This window comes from Chlorocebus sabaeus, chromosome 25 (genome assembly GCF_047675955.1).
Source record: "Chlorocebus sabaeus isolate Y175 chromosome 25, mChlSab1.0.hap1, whole genome shotgun sequence".
Classification (NCBI taxonomy): Eukaryota; Metazoa; Chordata; class Mammalia; order Primates; family Cercopithecidae; genus Chlorocebus; species Chlorocebus sabaeus.
The window spans coordinates 62,227,284-62,246,261 of NC_132928.1; the positions used below are offsets into that span (position 1 = coordinate 62,227,284).

Consider the following 18,978-nt stretch of genomic DNA (forward strand, 5'->3'; position numbering starts at 1 on the left):
AACCCGGCCCTGGTGCCAAAACGGTTGGGGACCACTGCTTTATATTACGATACACAAGATGAAAACCATCTTGCAAAAAGGCTTTAGTTCTAAAAGAAATTATGTATCACCAAATAAAGGAAAAGGTATAATTAATTTCTCACTTCCTGAGGCTAAACATTTGATTTCTATGACTTGTGCAAAGGAGAATGATGAATCTATTAGAGCAGGAAATCAGACATGATGATGTAGGTGGCCACATGTGGGTGATCTAAGGCTAGGATGTGCTTTAATGGGTGAGAAATTTTCTATGATGCTGTTGCCTCCCCCAAAGAAGACATCATCAACATTTTATTTAAAATAATTGAGACTCTCATTTAATATCTCAACCTGTTGTCTGGGAACATTCCTAAATCTCCCTACCCATATAACCTCACTCCTACATGTAGATTTGAGGGATTTTCTAACGGCATTACACATTTAGTTGATTTCTTACATAAAATATAGCTGAAGGGAACGCCTCTGACTTTGGCCTTGTTCATACAAATAGTACAAAACAGTGAGACTTAGTGCAGCTGGAAGTTTTTCTGAGATTCCAAACTTAGGGTCATAGACTAGTTCCAGATCTTTTCAGAGTGTCAATCATGCCCTGGGGAAGACATTTTGCCTTTGTAGGATCCCCACAGCACAGAAACATTCAATAAAGCAGAGGAAAAAGTGATTTATCACAAATTCTACTGCAAAAAAAATACATATATATTACTATATAACCAAAGCTTTAGAGCTAACCAATTCGGGTATGATTTAGTCAATCAGAAAGTCAATATAATGTAAGGTAATCTAGGCCATGGTGTGGTTTTGTCTGTAATTAACATTGTCTAGTACACTGTCAGGGACATCACCTGTGAATATTAATCTTAATTTAGGTTGGCTAATAGTTATTTTTGGCCCTGAGAACTCTCATTTATGCACAAACCACTTTTTTTTTTTTTTTTTTTTTAAGAAACAGGGTCTCACTGTGTTGCCCAACCTGGGGTGCAATGGTTATTCACAGGCATGATCATGGCACACTGCAGTCTTGAACTCATGGCCTCAAGTGGTCCCCTGCCTCAGCCTCTCATCAAAACTATTTTAAGAAAAAAAATTCTAATTCATTAGTGATGTCTCTCAGATTGTCTCCCTGCATCACATAACAGTAAACATTTTTAGACAGAAAGCTTAGGTACTAAACAAGTGGAACCCTTCACTATATGGAATGAATATTGCCCTGGGTAACATGCTAAAAGGTAAAAGGAACCCAGCTGAACTTGGAAAAGAGACATTATAATCCAAGAGAATACATGTTCTACACTAATGGTGATATAAAAAGAGCAGAACCTAATGAGAATTAAAAGCACTCCTGAGGTCCACCTGATGTGTTCCAGTGTTCATTCATCATAGGACTTTCCCATGCACAGCTTTCTCAGGAGTGGGGATGGGGACTGGAGAGTCTTACTTGGTCAAGTTTGCCTTGAGATGGGTTTTGGATTAATACTTCGGATAAACTTATCAGGGGAAAAAAATCTGGCTTTAAGTCTATTCACATAAGATCAGTATCAGCATAAAAGTTCTGGTTTCTTACCATATACCAAACTAAGTATATTTCCTGCTTTTACTCACATACTAACACCTATACTTTTCTTACAAAGCTTTTTAATGAGGACATTTTCTTAGTTCTCAACCACACGTTAGTCAGCATTTGACTATCTTTCCCATCACTTTTACCTCTAGCAAAGCAGACTTCCTCCATCTCTCTCTGTGTCTCTCTCTCTCAAGCACGCGCACACACACACACACGTGTACATGTGTGCACACCACCAAAGAAAGAAAAAGGCTTCTACTGACCTTGAATAGTTGCCAGTGTACTGTTGCTCATTAGAGCTGGGCTGAGAGCACCGCTCAGGGTCCCTGGATTCAGACTGAGTAAGGCACCTCTGCAAGTCCAAAAGAGGAGTCACTTTATTACCATGGAGATGCAGGTCTCATTTTGACAACACACCAAAAGGAACTTACAAAAGGAAAATCCAGCTGGGGAAACAGGTGGAAATATTTACTTTTCTTTACTCTTCTATGGTTTGTGTTTCTCAGTTACTGCTTTCCTGGAGGCTTACTTGTACAAACGAGGTTATGATCAGCACAAAATGTAAAACTTTTACAGTCATTTTGACCCTTCTTTGAATGACTTATTTCTCTTTTTTTCCAAAATGAAAGAAACATTCTAGAGAAAAAGATATATTTACAAGATAATTCTTATGTGTGACAATAACAATATAAAATTGAGACTCCCATTACATCTCTCATCTATGCTTGAGAATTAGGAAGTAGGCAGTTGAGAGAGTTTAATGGGGAAAATAAGAGTTAAGAATTCTGGGCTTTCTTCTTGGCCCTGCCACTAAGGTAATTAGTGACCTGATATTTTGGGTCTTCATCTGTAAACAAAGGTCTGACTACTGCCCTTCCCAGGGTGTTAAGAAACTTAAACCATAATCAGGGTCCTTGTATGATCACAAAACAGCCCACTTCAAAGAGAGTACTGCTTTAAAGACATTTTTTTCCCCATTTAAGTCAGTGATGCAAAGTCTACCCTATGAGTAATTCTAGGGATGACCTCCACCTCAGATGTCAATGAGATGAGAAAGCGCCTTACCCAGCCGCAAACTGTGAGGGTGCCATCAGGCTTGGGTTTAGTCCTGCAGCAGCTGCCATGGCAGCAAGACTGGCATTTGCTGGCAACTGTGCAGCTCCTTGAAGGGCAGCAGCTGCTGCTGTTTGCAAACCTGACGCTGTCACCATCACCTGGCTGGTCCCAAGAGGGGAGGACAAAGGAGTGGAGGTGGTCTGTGTTGTGCTGGTCTCACTGGCACTGGATGCCTCGGAGGTGGAGGCTGAGGCAGAAGGGGAGGGACTCAGAGAGGGGGACGTGACTGCTGAGGAAGCTGGAGGTGCTGTGGAAATCACGGTTGCTGTGTTGTTGGAGGTGGTGTCTGAAGTGCCTGAAAAGAGAAACAGATTAGAAGATGACCTTTTGTACATGGTTTTGGAAGAATGGTGGCTTTACTCAGCTAAACTCTATAATCAATGGAATAATTAACCTACCACCTTGTAAATTTGTTCTTTAATGACCTAGTTTAGTGCTTCTATGGAAATTAACTACAAAACCAAACATTTTAGAATCACAGCTAGGAACCCTACTTTAAGAGATATGAGCAATGGAAGAAACAGAGAAGTTTTCCATTGCCTATTTCCTATTCAAGAAACAAAAGAATCATACAAGCTCTAATTATGGAATACAACTGCTCTGGGGAAGAAAAAGAAAGCAAAAGAAGAAAAACTTCTGTAAAGTTCTTTTCATTCAGAAATCTCCTTAGTGGTCTCCTCAGAAAAATCAAAACAAGGAGAAGAAAAACAGAAAGTTATATACTTTCCTAAGAATTCAGTATCAACAACAACATAGTATAAAAATGACTACATGCCTTCTCTACATTCAAACAACTATTCTGTAATAAAAATTAGCTCTCAAAAAGTCCACTGTGGTTAAAAACAACAACAACAACACACAATGATACTATGAATCTCATAAAAGCTAGCATAAAAATTAAGATCTAAGAAATTACTGTTTGTAGGCCGGGCATGGTGGCTCACACCTGTAATCCCAGCACTTTAGGAGGCTAAGGTGGGCGGATCACGAGGTCAAGAGATCGAGACCATCCTGGCCAACATGGTGAAACCCCATCTCTACTAAAAATACAAAAATTAGCTGGGTGTGGTGGCGGGCACCTGTAGTCCCAGCTACCCAGGAGGCTGAGGCAGGAGAATTGCTTGAACCTGGGTGGCAGAGGTTGCAGTGAGCTGAGATCACGTCACTGCACTCCAGCCTGGTGACAGAGCAAGACTCTGTCTCAAGAAAGAAATTATTTGTTAGGCACCTTTTAGAAAAAAGTGCCTATGCTTTTGGTTTAAGGAGAATGAACATTTGGATATAAATGACTGACTGACATTAAATACATCATTACTAAACACTAAAACACATTCGCTAGGATTATTTAATGTTTGAGATCAGCGTTGTCTAACAGAAATACAAGACATATGTAATTTAAACATTTCTAGTAGCCCCACTGAAAATGGTAAGACAAGGCCGGGTGTGGTGGCTCACTCCTGTGATCCCACCACGTTGGGAGGCCGAGGTGAGTGGATCATTTGAGGTCAGGAGTTTGAAACCAGCCTGGCGAATGTGGTGAAACCCTGTCTCTATTAAAAATACAAAAATTAGCCAGGTGTGGTGGTGGGAGCCTATAATTTCAGCTACTTGGAAGGCTGAGGCAGGAGAACTGCTTGAACCCAGGAGGTGGAGGTAGCATTGAGCTGAGATCACGCCGTTGCATTCCAGCCTGGGTGACGAAGCAAGACTCCGTTAAAAAATATATATATATAAAATAACAACATTTTTTGGTGATGAAATCTTTTACCAAGCTTCAGAACATGCTCTTCTTTCATAACAACCTTGCTACAAATTCAGGCAATTTTGTCCTTCCCAAAAATGTTTTAAAACCTTCCTCTGGTCTATACTAAGAACACCTAGAATTGAACTCTCTTCTCATTTCCACTCTTCAGTTTTTATCACATGTCACAGGGTTGGGAGAGACTCAGACATCATCTATTTCAGCACTGACTACTTTCTCCACCTCCTATAAAGCTGTGCAAAAACGGTTGCCAAATGAATGAGGACATAATGTTTTTATTGGTAAATAAAAACGAAGGTTTTCTTCCTCTGTCTACCTTTCTGAAAAATATAAATGATTTATTTTTATTGCCACTGCCCCTAAGTATCATTGCACCTTTGTAGATACTATGAATTCTATTTTCGTTCATTACTTCTTTGGTTCTAAATTTCTCAGAACAATCTACCACTGAACATTGGATGCTGTGTAGGGTCCTGTGTTAGGCAGATTCATATACCCTTTTTCACTTTAGTCTTCTCTTAAGACATGCCCCCTGTTGTATAGTAAGGTGAATATCTTTTCTTATTTCTCTTCCACGCTAAGCAATTTCAATGTACTTTCAATCTTTTTTTGACCAATTTATCACCTTATCTAACCTGATTTTACCTATGGGTACTACTTGCCTTTCAAAGTTCTGAAATTGAAATTGCCTATTTTTATAAGTCCTAATATCTTGAGCCCAAAAGGCTTAAAATAGTTATTTTTTTACTCTCTGGCCACCTTCAAATCATTCACCAACTGTTTTCTTAAATCCCTTAAGTTTACAAAGAAAATTCCAGTCAAATTTTATCAGTGAATTTAACCTAGGCCAGGAAATGATGACTCCAGAACCATTCAAAATTGTTCTAGGTGTCTCCAATATAAAAGTCATATAAGCACCCCGTCTCTACTAAAAATACAAAAAACTAGCCGGGTGAGGTGGCGGGCGCCTGTAGTCCCAGCTACTCCGGAGGCTGAGGCAGGAGAATGGCGTAAACCCGGGAGGCGGAGCTTGCAGTGAGCCGAGATCTGGCCACTGCACTCCAGCCTGGGCGACAGAGCGAGACTCCGTCTCAAAAAAAAAAAAAAAAAAAAAAAAAAAAAAAAGTCATATAAGCATTATGGTATAACAACTTAAAATTATCTTCAAATTAATTATCCCAGCCAGTAAGTCATGTTTTAATCAATGTATGTATTTACTGACTGTAAATTCTTGGCAACTTGGCAATTTAATTACTTGGGTAACTTTCACTGGTGAACTTAGTGTTGCTGAGCCTCAATGTCCTCAACAGCAAAATAAGATGCCACCACCCACCTCACAGGGGCAGTAGGAAGCTATAGCCAAGGTGTGTATATAGTACCTAGTACTTCCCTGTGCTTCCCATCCTGTCTTGTCTTTTCTCAAACAGCTTTTACTGAGGTACAATTTATAAATTGGATATCCATATGCAGAAAGAGGAATTTCAATCCTTACCTTACACCATGCATAAAAATTAACTAAAATGAATCAAAGGCCTAAATATAAGAACTGAAACTATAAAGCTTCTAGTAAATAAAGTAGGACAAAATCTTTGTGACCCTGGGTTAAGCAAAGAGTTCATAGACACAGCACCAAGAGAACGATCCATAGAAGAAAAAAATAAATCAGTAAATTCAACTTCATCAAAAGTAAAATCTTTTGTGCTTCAAAAGCCACAGACTGAGAGAAAACATTTGCAGATCACATATCCAATAAAGGAATTGAGAGTTGTGTCAGAATGTATAAACAACTCTTACAACTCAATAGTAAGAATATAGACAACTCAGATTTCTAAATGGACAAATGTTAGTATACATTTTACCGAGGAAGATATAGGAGTGACTAGTAAGCACATGAAAATTCATCCAGTTTTAAAATTCGACTACTTTTAATCAACTTACAGAGTTATACAACCATCATCCCAACCCAGACTATGACATTTCCACTCCCAAAAAAGATCCCTTGTGCCTGTTTGTAATCATGTCACACTCCTACCTAGTTATCTGCTTTTTGTCTCTATAATAGATTTTTGTGGACATTTCACACAAATGTCCACACAAATAGAATCATACAATATGTAGTCTCTTGCATCTGGCTTCTTTTACTCAGTATTCTGTTTTCAAGGTTCATCCACACTCTAGCACAAATCAATACCTCATTAATTTTTATGGCTGAATAATATTCCACTATGTAGATACAACACATTTTGTTTATTCATTCACCAGTTGATGAGCACTGGTTTGTTTCCAGTTTTTGGATATTATACATAAGACTGCTATATGAACACTCACATTAAAGTTTTTGTGTGGAAATGTCTTCATTTCTCTTGGGGAAATTGCTGGGTAGGATGCTAAATTTATGTTTAAAAGAACTGCCAAGGTGTTTTCTGAAGTTGTATCATTCTATACTCCTACAAGCAATGCATCAAAGTTCCAGTTTCTCCACATCCTTCCCAACATTCATCATCTTGGGTCTTTTTGATTATAGCCATTCTGGTGAGTACAAAGTAGTATCTCATTATGGTTTTAATCTGCATTTCCCTAATAAGTAATGCTAACGTCACACATCTCTCCATGTGCTTACTAGTCACTCCTGTATCTTCCTCGGTAAAATGTATACTTACATTTGTCCATTTAGAAATCTGAGTTGTTTATATTCTTACTATTGAGTTGTAAGAGTTGTTTATACATTCTAGACACAATTTCTTTATTGGATATGTGATCTGCAAATGTTTTCTCTCAGTCTGTGGCTTTTGTGCTTCAAAAAGCACAAAAGATTTTACTTTGATGAAGTTGAATTTACTAATGTATTTTTTCTTTTATGGATTATTCCCTTGGTGCTGTGTCTATGAACTCTTTGCTTAACCCAAGGTCACAAAGATTTTGTCCCACCTAATTTACTAGAAGCTTTATAGTTTCAGCTCTTATATTTAGGCCTTTGATCCATTTCAGTTAATTTTTATGCATGGTGTAAGGTAAGGATCTAAATTCCTCTTTCTGCGTACGGATATCCAGTTGTCCTAGAACCATTTGTTGAAGACTATCCTTTCCCTATTGAATTGCCTTGGCACCTCTGTCAAATATCAATAAAGCATAAATTCAAAGTTTTGCTTCTGGACTCTTAATTTAGTTCCATTTAATGTATATATCTATATGTACGCCAGTAATATACTGCTTTATTGTTGCTTTACAGTAAACCTTGAAATCAGGATATGAAAATCCTCTAATTTCATTCTTTTTCAAAATTGTTTTGGCTATTCTGGGTCCCTTCCATGTATATTTTCGAAAGAGTTTATTGATTTCTTTAAAACAAAACAAAAAAAACCTGTTGGAATTTTTACTATGATTTTGTTGAATCTATAAATCAAGCTGGAAGACTGAGCATGGTGGCTCATGCCTGTAATCCTAGCACTTTGGGAGGCCAAGGTGGGTGAATTGCTTGAGCCCAGGAGTTTGAGACAATATGGCAAAACCCCATCTCTGCAAAAAATACAAAAATGAGCTGGGCAGGTGGCATGTGGCTATAATCCCAGCTACTGGGGAGGCTGAAATGGGAGGATCGCTTAAGCTTGGGAAGTTGAGGCTGCAGTGAACTGTGATTGTGCCACTGTGATAGGGCAATACCCTGTCTAGAAAACAGAAAACAAATTATATATATATGTAACAAATTATATATATATAAAATAAATAAAATAAAAAATATATATTTGTGTTATAATGTGGATAAACCTTGAAATCAGAGAGAGAGAGTTATGTACACATATCTCAAGCTGGAGAAAAACTGTCAAATTAAGAATGCCTCGTTTTCCAAAACATGAATGTGGAATATGAAATGTCTCTTTATTTAGACTTCTTTTAACTTCTTTTAGCAAATTGTAGTTTTCATTGTTCAAGTCTTACAATTCTTAAGTTTATTCCTAAGTATTTTATTCTTTTGATACTGTTACATACAAGTTATTTCCTAAATTTCATTTTTGAACTGTCCATTGATAGTATATACAAATGTAATTGATTTTTATATATCAATCTTGTATTCTGCAACAACACTGAATTTACTGACTAGTCCTAGATATCTTTCTTTTTTTGGTGAATTCCTTGGTACTTTTATGCATATAGAATAATGCAAATAGAAGCAGTTTAACTTCTTCCTTTACAAACTGTCTTTCATTTTTTTGCTGTCCTTGACTGGAGGCTATACTCTCCAGGACAATGTTAATCAGAAGTCCACAAAAGCAAACACTCTTACCTAACTCCCAGTCTTAGTGGGGAAAGTATTCAGTCTTTTGCCATTAAGTATTCTCTTTGCTGGAGAGTATTAGTAAGTGCTCTTTATCAGGTGAGGCAGTTCCTTTGTATTTCAGTTTTTATCATGAATGGGTTTTGGATTTTTACAAATATATTTTCTGTACCCACTGAGATGATTATGTGCTTTCTATCCTTTCTTCTACTATTATGTGTTACATTAATTGATGTTCAGTTATTGGACTAACCATACATTCCTGGGAGATAAATCCTCCTTGGCCATGATGTATATAATTGTTTCATTTTTTTCAGTATGTTGCTGGATTTGACTTGCTAAGATTCTTTTGAGAGTTTTGGTTTATATTTTCCCGAGGAATATGAGTTTGTAATTTTTTTCTTGTGATATTTATCTAAGCTTGGGTATCTGGGTAATGCTGGCCTGATAGGAAAATACAGGAGGAATGTTATTTCTTTGATCCATGTTTTAATTTCCAAATACATGGGGATTTCCCAAATTTATTTCTATTGTTAATTTCTAGTTTATCTCAGTTGTCATCAGACAACACACTTTGTATGATTTTAATCCTTTTTAATTTACTGAAACTTGTTTTATGGCTAAAAGTATCCTGGGAGATGGATGTTCCATGTGTACATGAAAAGGATGTGTTTTCTGCTGTTGCTGGACCAAGTGTTCTGCAGATGGCAGTTAGAACAAGTTGGTTGATAGTGCTCAAATCTTGTATATCCTTCACGACTTTTTTTTTTTTTTTTAATATTTAACAAACAGGGTCTTGCTCTGTTCTCAGGCTGGAGTGCAGTGGTACAATTTCAGCTTATTGCAGCCTCAACTTCCCAGACTCAAGTGACCGTCCCGCCTCAGCCTCCCGAGGAGCTAGGACTATAGGAATGTGCCACCACGCCTGGCTAATTTTGTTCTTTTTTTTTTTTTTTTTTTTTTTTTTTGTAGAGACAAGGTCTTACTATGTTGCCCAGGCAGGTTTTGAACTCCTGGACTCAAGCGATCCTTCCACCCTGGCCTACCAAAGTGCTGGGATTTATAGGCATAAGCCACTGCACATGGCCTGAATTTTTTTTTTTTAAACATGGCTCAAATAAATAATATGTCTGAAACTATTATTGTTGAATTGTCTGTTTCTTCTTTGAATTTTATTCCTTTTTGTTTACTGTATCTTGGGCCTTTGTTGTTAGGTGGCTATATAATTATAGTTGCTATATCTTCCTGAGGAATGAACAATTTTGTCATTATGAAAAATGTTTTGGAAAATGAATTGGGGGCAGGGCATGTTTGGTTGAGATTATTAAGGGCTGTGGAATTTTTACAAGTTTTTGAGACACAATGGAACACTTGTCTTTCTGGAGGAGTATGGCAATGATCACTCTTGCATCTATTTTAGAATGTTTACCAAGGACCTATTATGTGTCAAAGGTACCTATGGGAAAATAAGACGACCACATCAATCAAACATGATTTTTCTTAGAAGATAGTACTGAGGATATGGTTTTTCCTTTCATTTCTAAAATCCTATTCCAAATAATAGTAAAGAGATACAAAAGGGAAAAAGAGCTCTGGTGACAGATATCAGAGGTTTTGAGATTCAGACAGATTTGCAGAAATGAGAAAAAGGATGAAGCTGGATGGTGGAGAAATCAACCATAGTCCAGAAGGGCAAAGGAGAAGACTATGATAGAGGAGAAAATTATTCACTCTGATGGAGCCTTACAGAGAGTCCCAGCTCAGAGTTATTTGTCAGATACTGAGGTAGACAGAAACAGGGTCAGAGAACAGGGTGATTCAAGGACTATTCACATGATAGCTCTCACAGTGGGTCTTTCCCTCCTTCTACCAGACCTCTCAGATGAACAGAACCAATGTCACCTACTCTTCAAAAAAAATAAAATCTGACTATGGAACGCTAAGGATTCTAGTGTAGGCACTTGCACGCATGAGTAAAGATACCCCTCATTTTGGAAAAGTATGAGAGAAAGCCTCGCTTGCCTGTGTGCTTCCTGTTCATATGCTGAAATAAAGTCTGGCAGTTTTTTATTCACATTCACAGCTCACTGCGAACCCTTCCATTCAGGGCAGGGGACTCTTTGAGTAACAGAAGCTACACAATGTCAGGAAACACCCTTGCAAGCTACTGATATTAAGTAATGTAATCTTGCATTCATCACTATGAATAAATAACCAAAAATCACCAGACAATGAAAAAAGCCAACAGCACATTACAAATGGCACAAAATGAATAAACAGAGTGAATGCCAAAAAACTCTAACTTACAAAAAAAGATAAATTACCAGAGTTCAAGAAAGACATTAGTTCACATTGAAAATGCTTGCTGAAGGCCAATGAGGGCAAGTTTTAAAAGGTCCCTTCTTTGAAATCTTGTAGTGAAATTTTATAACAGTATAAGATTAAAAAAAAAAATCCTTAAGGTTTATAGAGAGAAAAAACAAGGAAAAAGAGATTGAAATCAGACTTTTCATTAGCAACACTAGATGCTAAAACACAACAAAATTCAAAGGAAAAATACTTTTGTAACTGGACAAATTCCAAAAAAAAAAACTGTGAAGGCAAAATAAATACTTCTCAGTTATACCTGTATTTTGAAATTTTACCTCCCATGTAACCTTTCTACATAAAATTACTTGAGAACGTGCTCCAGACAAAAAGGAATCAAAGAGGAAGACAGGGGATCTGAGAAACATTGGATTTAACTCAGGAAAACAATTTAAAAGAAGCAATCATAGAAATCCCAAGAAGAAAGTCTTCAGGAAGAAAGCAGACTGCATTAGATAAGTTGTATGATTAAGACACTGGCTATCTTTAATAAAGAACATGATAAAGACACATGCTACTTTTCTCAACGGAGAAAAGAAGGCAGTATAAAAATATCAGAGGAAAAGAGGCTGTACAAGAAAGTTATAGTTCAAAGAGGAAAAAGAAATTAAAAGGGGGCATGGTTTTGAGCAACGGCTGATAAAAGAGTAAGAAAAGAAAATTCACTTGACACTGACTCTTCCTCTCTTTCAAGGAGCAATGACACAAATTCAGCAGCTTACATCAACACAATTTATCATCTCATAGGTTTTGTGGGTCAGGTGTGCAGGCAGAGCCTGAGTCCTCTGCTTAGAGTTTCATAAGGCTGCAATCAAATACTGTACTGTACAAATACTACTGAAACTGTACATACATGTACATATAAAAAAGATTTAAAGAGAAAATACAAATAGTACTTGTGATTGTTTTTCCTGTTTTAATTTCCTAGTAATGTTGTTTCTTAATAATTAAAAAAAAATTCATTCCAGGAGAAATTATCAACTTGTCAGGAAAAAAATCACAATTAGATCCACATAAATAGGCTGAGTGAGTGAGTTCACGAAAATGTGGCCGGTAAGAAGTATCAAAAACTGATGCAAATTTTTAGCTAGTTTTGAGTATTAAAATCTCTCTAAAATTACTTTGATTTTCCCCATATTTTAAGAAAACTGCAAAGCTATTTGTTCTTAATGTGTAAACTATTAAAAAAATTTTCTGTAAAAGACAGGTATTTTTAGACCTAAAGCAACATAACTTGTTGGGAAGGTAAGATTCAGTTCATAATTTACCGGGTGACTGGCAGTCAATTTGGACAACAAGGTCCTCAGAGATGGGACTTCATGTTCTTGGTGCCTGCCACAATGCTGATCAATCACTAACAGTTTGCTTATTAAGTAAAAGTGCTCCATATTTTATATATTTTTAACCAGGGTTCTTAAATATATTCTTGAACCAAGGTTCTTAAAACTGGAACCTGTAGGTATCCACAAATAGCCTTGGGATCGGAGGTTGATGGGAGTTGTCATTTATAAACTTTAAATTTTACTAAAAATTGTGTATATGTCTATTTTGTGTGAGGAAAAGTCTGTAGCTTTCAAATTCTTAAAAAAGTCCAACATCCAGAACAGGTCAAGAAACACTGTTTAACATAAGCAAAAATTAATGGATGACTGGATGCAGAAAAAAATAAAAATGTTCTAATAATGTAGAAATTTAATATAATATAAAGCCATTTATTCAATTTTTACATCATAGGTAGGTCACAGAGCCAAGGAGGCGTTATAAACTTAAAACATAAGTGAGAAAAATAAAAATTCCCACCTCTAGGTTAAATTAAGCTTCAATAAGAAATATCATTAATCTACCCAATGATTTACTAGCAAATAACCAACCTGGTGAATAATTATAGCATGTTATGCACTATGTATCACTAAAAAACATCTGATGACAGTGCTAAGTGATTTTAAATTTATCTGGAAAATTTGCTACTGAAAGGAGGCCAAAGAGAAAAAAAAAAACCCATTCATTTTACAGAGTATGTCACACACTGAGCTAGGCATCAAGAGTTCAAAAAGAACACTCAAATCTTTTGAGAAGTGCAGTCTATTGGGAAAGACAGGTGTGTGAAAATAAAATTATTTATAATACAGATACGTGGAAATGAATAGTTTCCTAGAGAAGCTAAAGAAGATTTCCAAGAAAAACTGACATACAAGCTGGTATAGTTTTATCAATAACAGATCAAGAACTGCAGGCTAAGATGGACATTTCCAGTGTAGGGATGTTTACAAAGATACCCTGTGTGTTGAGGGTAGGGGAGGCAAAAGACTAGTGGGAGATCAGGTTCAGACCGGAAATAACCTTCATGAATTGACAAACTTGCATGTTTTTCTGAATGCAAAAAGGCACAGCTATTGAAGGTTTTTAAGGAAAGGAATTAAAGAAAATTGATGTTTATGAGCAACACCTATCTTTAGTTACAGCCTTAATTCACAATTTAATGGCAGATTCTTATAATAACCCATCATGGGCCTCCCATGTGCTCAGCAGGTGCATTGCCTGGCAGCTGCTTACCTGTAACTGAAAGATTCGTCACAGCAGCACTGGTCAGGGGGAGGACAGGGCTGACTGTGAGGGTAGTTGCTGCACTGCTAGTCACAAGGCTTGGTGTGGTCGCCACCTTGAGGTCAGAAATGAAAACATGGACAAAGCACTTAAAATCAAAACTTAAAGAGGAAATGATTTTATAGTCACTCTTTGATCTTGGAATTGAGACACTTAACATCCTATGTTGGAAAACTGCTATTGGAAGATGGTTGTTCACTGATATCACAAATAGCTCTGCCCGGGTTTTAAAAATAAATAATAAAAAGTTCCTAAATTTCAATAGTGTTGAGACAGATATACTCTAAGTCGGTTAGAAACATTATACTAATTATCAACTTTACTTAAATAAGAAAACTATTTGACAGGATCAGGGAATCTGGGGTACATGTTACTTTTACTTTTGACCCTGTGGGGGGGCAGTATTGCCTTATGTTTGGTTTTAATAAAATAAAATTATGAAAATAATGTGAAGCAAACTTTTTAAAAAACTGATTCGTTTTGAAATAACAAAAAATTCTAGTTTTGCAAGAGATACTGTCTTTCTTCTAGCACAAATCAACATAAACATCACCTTTACAAAACAAAATTGTTGTTTAATAATTATCTTTTTCATAACTATCTCATAACTTTATGACTACAGACCCACCATTTAACAACTACAACCTTCAATAAACTAACATGTGCTTTTAATGCTGACTTTAGTTTAAAAAGCCTGCCAGTATGGAATGACATTCAAATAATAAAACCAAATTTAAAAGAACAGAAATGCAAACTTAACAATATTCCCATCTTTTGAATCCTGACAATGTAGAAGTCAAATTTAAAATCATCTTAAAAATCAAGGGAGTCACACGACCACTGTATGTCTCTTCAGTCTAGGAGTAATGCAAACAGCAGAAGTTACTCAATGAGGCGTCATAGGAAAGGATCATATGTTGTTTGAAAGTAAAAGATCTGAGATGATTGTCTTAATACAAGTTCAGAGCTGAAAGTTATCTGGTAATTTGCTGTCACTTAATCATGTGAGTGTAAGTTTAATAAATTAGGCTTTAGGACACGAATAAAAAGTAACTAAAGATTTTCTGAGATAGCTGGAATCAGTAGCAAATTTACTCCCATGGTTACACAGTAATCTAATGAACTATACCTGAGAAGAGCATGATGGAAATGCAATGAAAGAATTAGAATTGTACACTTTAAAAAATAAGATAGGTGGGCTGGGCACGGTGGTTCACACCTGTAATCCCAGCACTTTGGGAGGCTGAGGCAGGTGGATCATCTGAGGTCAGGAGTTTAAGACCAGCCTGGAGAACATGGTGAAACCCCGGTCTCAACTAAAAATACAAAAAAATTAGCTGGGCCTTGTGGCGGGTGCCTGTAATCCCAGCTACATTGGGAGGCTGAGGCAGGAGAATCTTTTGAACTCAGGAGGCAGAGGTTGCAGTGAATTGAGATCGTACCATTGTACTGCAGCCTGGACAACAAGAGTGAAACTCTGTCTCAAAAAAAAAAAAAAAAAAAAGATAGACTGGGAATGGTAGCTCACACCTGTAATCCCAGCACTTTGGGAGGCTGAGGCCGAGGCGGTGGATCACTTGAGGTCTGGAGTTCAAGACCAGCCTGGCCAACATGGTGAAACCCTGCTTCTATCAAAAGTACAAAAAATTAGCCAGGAATGGTGGTACATCTGTGGGGTACATCTGTAATCGCAGTTACTCGGGAGGCTGAGGTACAAGAATCACTTGAACCCAAGAGGCAGAGGTTGCAGTGAGCCGAGATGGTACCATCATACTCCAGCCTGGGTGATGGAGTAAGACTCTGTCTCAATACAATACAATACAATAAATAGAAAAATAAATAAAAAATAAGATAGACCAAGAAGTTCTTGGGTTAATAACAACATGAGATTTCACCCTCCATGCAGGGGCACCTCAAGACCAGTGACCTCAGCAGAGAGAGAGAGAGCGCGCATGCGAGCATGAGAATTTCATTACCTTGATAATGTCTAAAATATAAATTTATATGCATTTACTTGATGTATTTATTCATTAAATTACTATTATGAAATAAACTGATTTAACAGGTCATTTGTAAAATTGTGAAAATTAGCCCTTGAGCTTGCATTTTTTTATTCTTACCAGTGAAGTTGGGCTGGGGAAAATTGCTTTGATAGGTGAGCTGCTGGTCCCACCACTGCTTGGTGGGTTTATTCTTTTTTCTTTCTGGCGGCGGTTACAGAACCAAACACGAATCACCTCTTTTTCCATATTGAGCTGATCAGCAATCATAGTGATCTCTTCCGAGGTAGGCTTTTGATTCTGCAGGGTGAAAAAATCCTTTGGAATAACTATCCTTTGGAATAACTTTTTGAACTACTGGCATAATCACATCCGTATATAAATAAAAAATGAGGAGGGACAGGTTAGAAAATGAAGCTGGGACACATACGACCATCCATATTGGGCCACTTTCAACAAAGAGATTCTGTAGATAAAAGTTCTAATGAACATACGCCTACTAAACTTATTCATATTAACTTAGAATAAGTTATCCTTGACTATCTATAGTTTTTCATTTTTAAGATGTATTAATTGTGAATGAAATTAACAAAATACCAGTACAACCATATGTATTAGTAGGAATTTAACCTTTCTCCATGTTTCACGCTATCTAATTTGGACCTCACAGTAGGAAAGGCAGGTGTTTCACAGATGAAGGACCTTCAGCTTAAAGAAATCATGTGATTTGCCCAATCAGGGGCAGAGCTGATAAAAATTCCTAATTCAGTGTTCTCCCAATGTGCTCAAGTCTTTTCTGAATTAGAGAAGTCAAAATTTTCTTAAAAGCTTTGTTATGATATTACCTGGCTAAAAAAAAAAAAAATTGCCAAATATCTCTTGCATTAATTTAAGCTCCATAGCCTAACACTCAAAGTCTCTAGTGTTCCAATCCCAAACTACTATTCCAGGCATACAGACACTATAATTTAACCAACCAATCTACTAGAGTGTCTCCTGATACACCCTATGGTTTCCCTCACTTCAGTGTTTCTCCCCCACTCTGAGGGGGAAATACTCATGTGTTTCCTCCACTAAAGTACTTTCCCCCCACCTTTTGTAGTCTGTGGAATTAATTCCTATGTATCCTATGTTAGCTGCCACCTCTCTCAGACTGAGCGCTCTCATGGATGTGATTCTGGTGTCTCCTGAACCCTGCAGAACTCTGGTTCTGTCTCCTATGTTAGTAACTTACTTACTTCACCTATTTATAATCATCCATAAGGGCAGAGGCTGACATGTCATCTTTTACCACCTACAGTTTCTACTAAGTACTAATGTTAAGTACCACACAGACAATCCCACATACAGAAAAGTAAAATCCTCACTGACCTCCAAGAAACTCTTCTCTAAGGCCACACGGATGTTGGTCTCTATGCTGGTGCGTTTCTTCCTCCTACGGCTCAAGCCCTCAATTCCTGGAGAATTCAGGGCACTTGGGCTGGAAAGGGACGAATCAGATGAGAGGTTCTCTGTAAGAATGAAGAAAATACAGAAATAAAATTAGCTGAGCACAGTGATTCATATGCACAATATGCATATTAACAAAACTAACAAAATAAGGTACATGCAAGTATGAAAAGGTTTTCACATAACCTACATTACAATATTGCTTATTGGCCGGGCACAGTGGTTCACACCTGTAAACCCAGCACTTTGGGAGGCTGAGGCGGGAGGATCACTTGAGGTCAGGAGTTCAAGACCAGCCTGGCTAACGTGGTGAAACCCCATCTCTATCAAAAATACAAAAATTAGCTGGGCATGGTGGCGTGCACCGGTGGTCCCAGTTACTTGGGAGGCCGAGGCAGGAGAATCACTTGAATCTGGGAGGCGGAGGTTGCAGTGAGCTGAGATCATGTCACTGCACTCCAGCCTGGGCAACACAGTGAGACCATGGCTCCCTCTACCTGTTCCCCCGCCCACCCCCCCACAAAAAATATATATTTACTACCATGGATATTTCTGCTGCCCTTATTGGCATTCTTTGTCCTAGGATGTTGACAATATTATCACTACTTTTGGATTTCTGTTTCTGAGAAAAAAGAGGTTTACTATTTCTATCCTTAAACTCAGCTCTATGTCTCCAGTTCTGTTTGTTTATAAGTTCTGGGGATAAAAAAAAGAAAGTTTCTTGGAAATTACTGAACGTTTAATATTTATCTTGTAAATGGCCTCTCATTTTATTGGTATAATCTAGGGTAAAAAGAAAAGAAACAAATGAAATATTTATAAATTCTCTGAAGTTAAATCACAGGGTTCTGTAATTTCACAGTTTAATAACCTTGGGCATGTCATACACAACTGAGTTTGTTTCTGCTACATGTAAAATAAGATGGAAGGAGTAAACCAGTGGTTCTTATCTGTGGACTCTGGAAACAGATGCCTAGGCCTCACCCACAGCTACTGAATAAAACTGTCCAAGGATGCGTGTTTCAGGTTTGTCTTTTCCAAAGGCCTAATTTTTGTTCATATCTACAATAAGAACCATAGTTTAAGGGATCTATATGACTCCTACAGATTTCATAGTCTATGATACTGTGACTCAAAATTCCAATTTTCCAAAAGGAACTCTCAAAACAAAAAAACTTAAGACTAAGCTAGTAGTCTAACTTTTCTGAATGATATGTGTGGTCATCTGAAATAACAAAAGCAGAAATATTGCAAGAACAAGTTCTATGATAATTCATCAAGGAAGACACAATAAGCTTCTACTTCAAGCTTACCTAAATACAAAAGCCTTCTTATCCTATTCCTTCAACTGTGTGTGTGTGTGTGTGTGTGTGTGTGTGTGTGTGTGTGTTCCTTTCCTGGCTCAAATACAAGAAGTATTTCAGGCTAAAAATTATTGCTAATTATTTACACTGTAATTACTAGAATATTTAAATGAATCAGCTTTCTGATTTATATCACCATAATTCATAATGATCCTCCCAGGATTAGTAAGCTTCAAGGTTCTGTAATAACAAAAATAGAGTAAGAAATATAAACCCCAATTTATATAACAATCCCCCTGTAAAATTTCAATGAATGACAAAGAAATGTCTTATACAGTCACTTACCTGCATCATTTAGCCACTTCTCTAAAAGTGGCTTCAACTTGCACATGTTCTTAAAGCTGAGGTTCAAGGCTTCAAAGCGAGAGATGGTAGTTTGGCTGAAGTCATTTCCATATAGTTTCCCCATAGCGAGCCCAACATCACCCTACACACAATACAGA

The 18,978-nt window shown here is 37.1% G+C and overlaps 1 protein-coding gene across 5 annotated transcripts in view; it reads right to left on the reverse strand.

The window, feature by feature from the left end:
- The window catches only part of POU2F1 (POU class 2 homeobox 1), a 201,115-nt gene that overhangs the window by 12,382 nt on the left and 169,755 nt on the right, over window positions 1–18,978 (reverse strand). For all 5 annotated transcript variants that reach the window (XM_007989659.3, XM_007989662.3, XM_073011818.1 and 2 more), the window contains 6 exons: window positions 18,821–18,962; window positions 17,094–17,233; window positions 15,843–16,022; window positions 13,672–13,777; window positions 2,666–3,011; window positions 1,864–1,952 (listed from right to left, as the gene is read on the reverse strand). In XM_007989659.3, coding sequence (XP_007987850.1) covers window positions 1,864–1,952; window positions 2,666–3,011; window positions 13,672–13,777; window positions 15,843–16,022; window positions 17,094–17,233; window positions 18,821–18,962 — 1,003 coding nt within the window. The remainder of the gene's footprint in view (window positions 1–1,863; window positions 1,953–2,665; window positions 3,012–13,671; window positions 13,778–15,842; window positions 16,023–17,093; window positions 17,234–18,820; window positions 18,963–18,978) is intronic.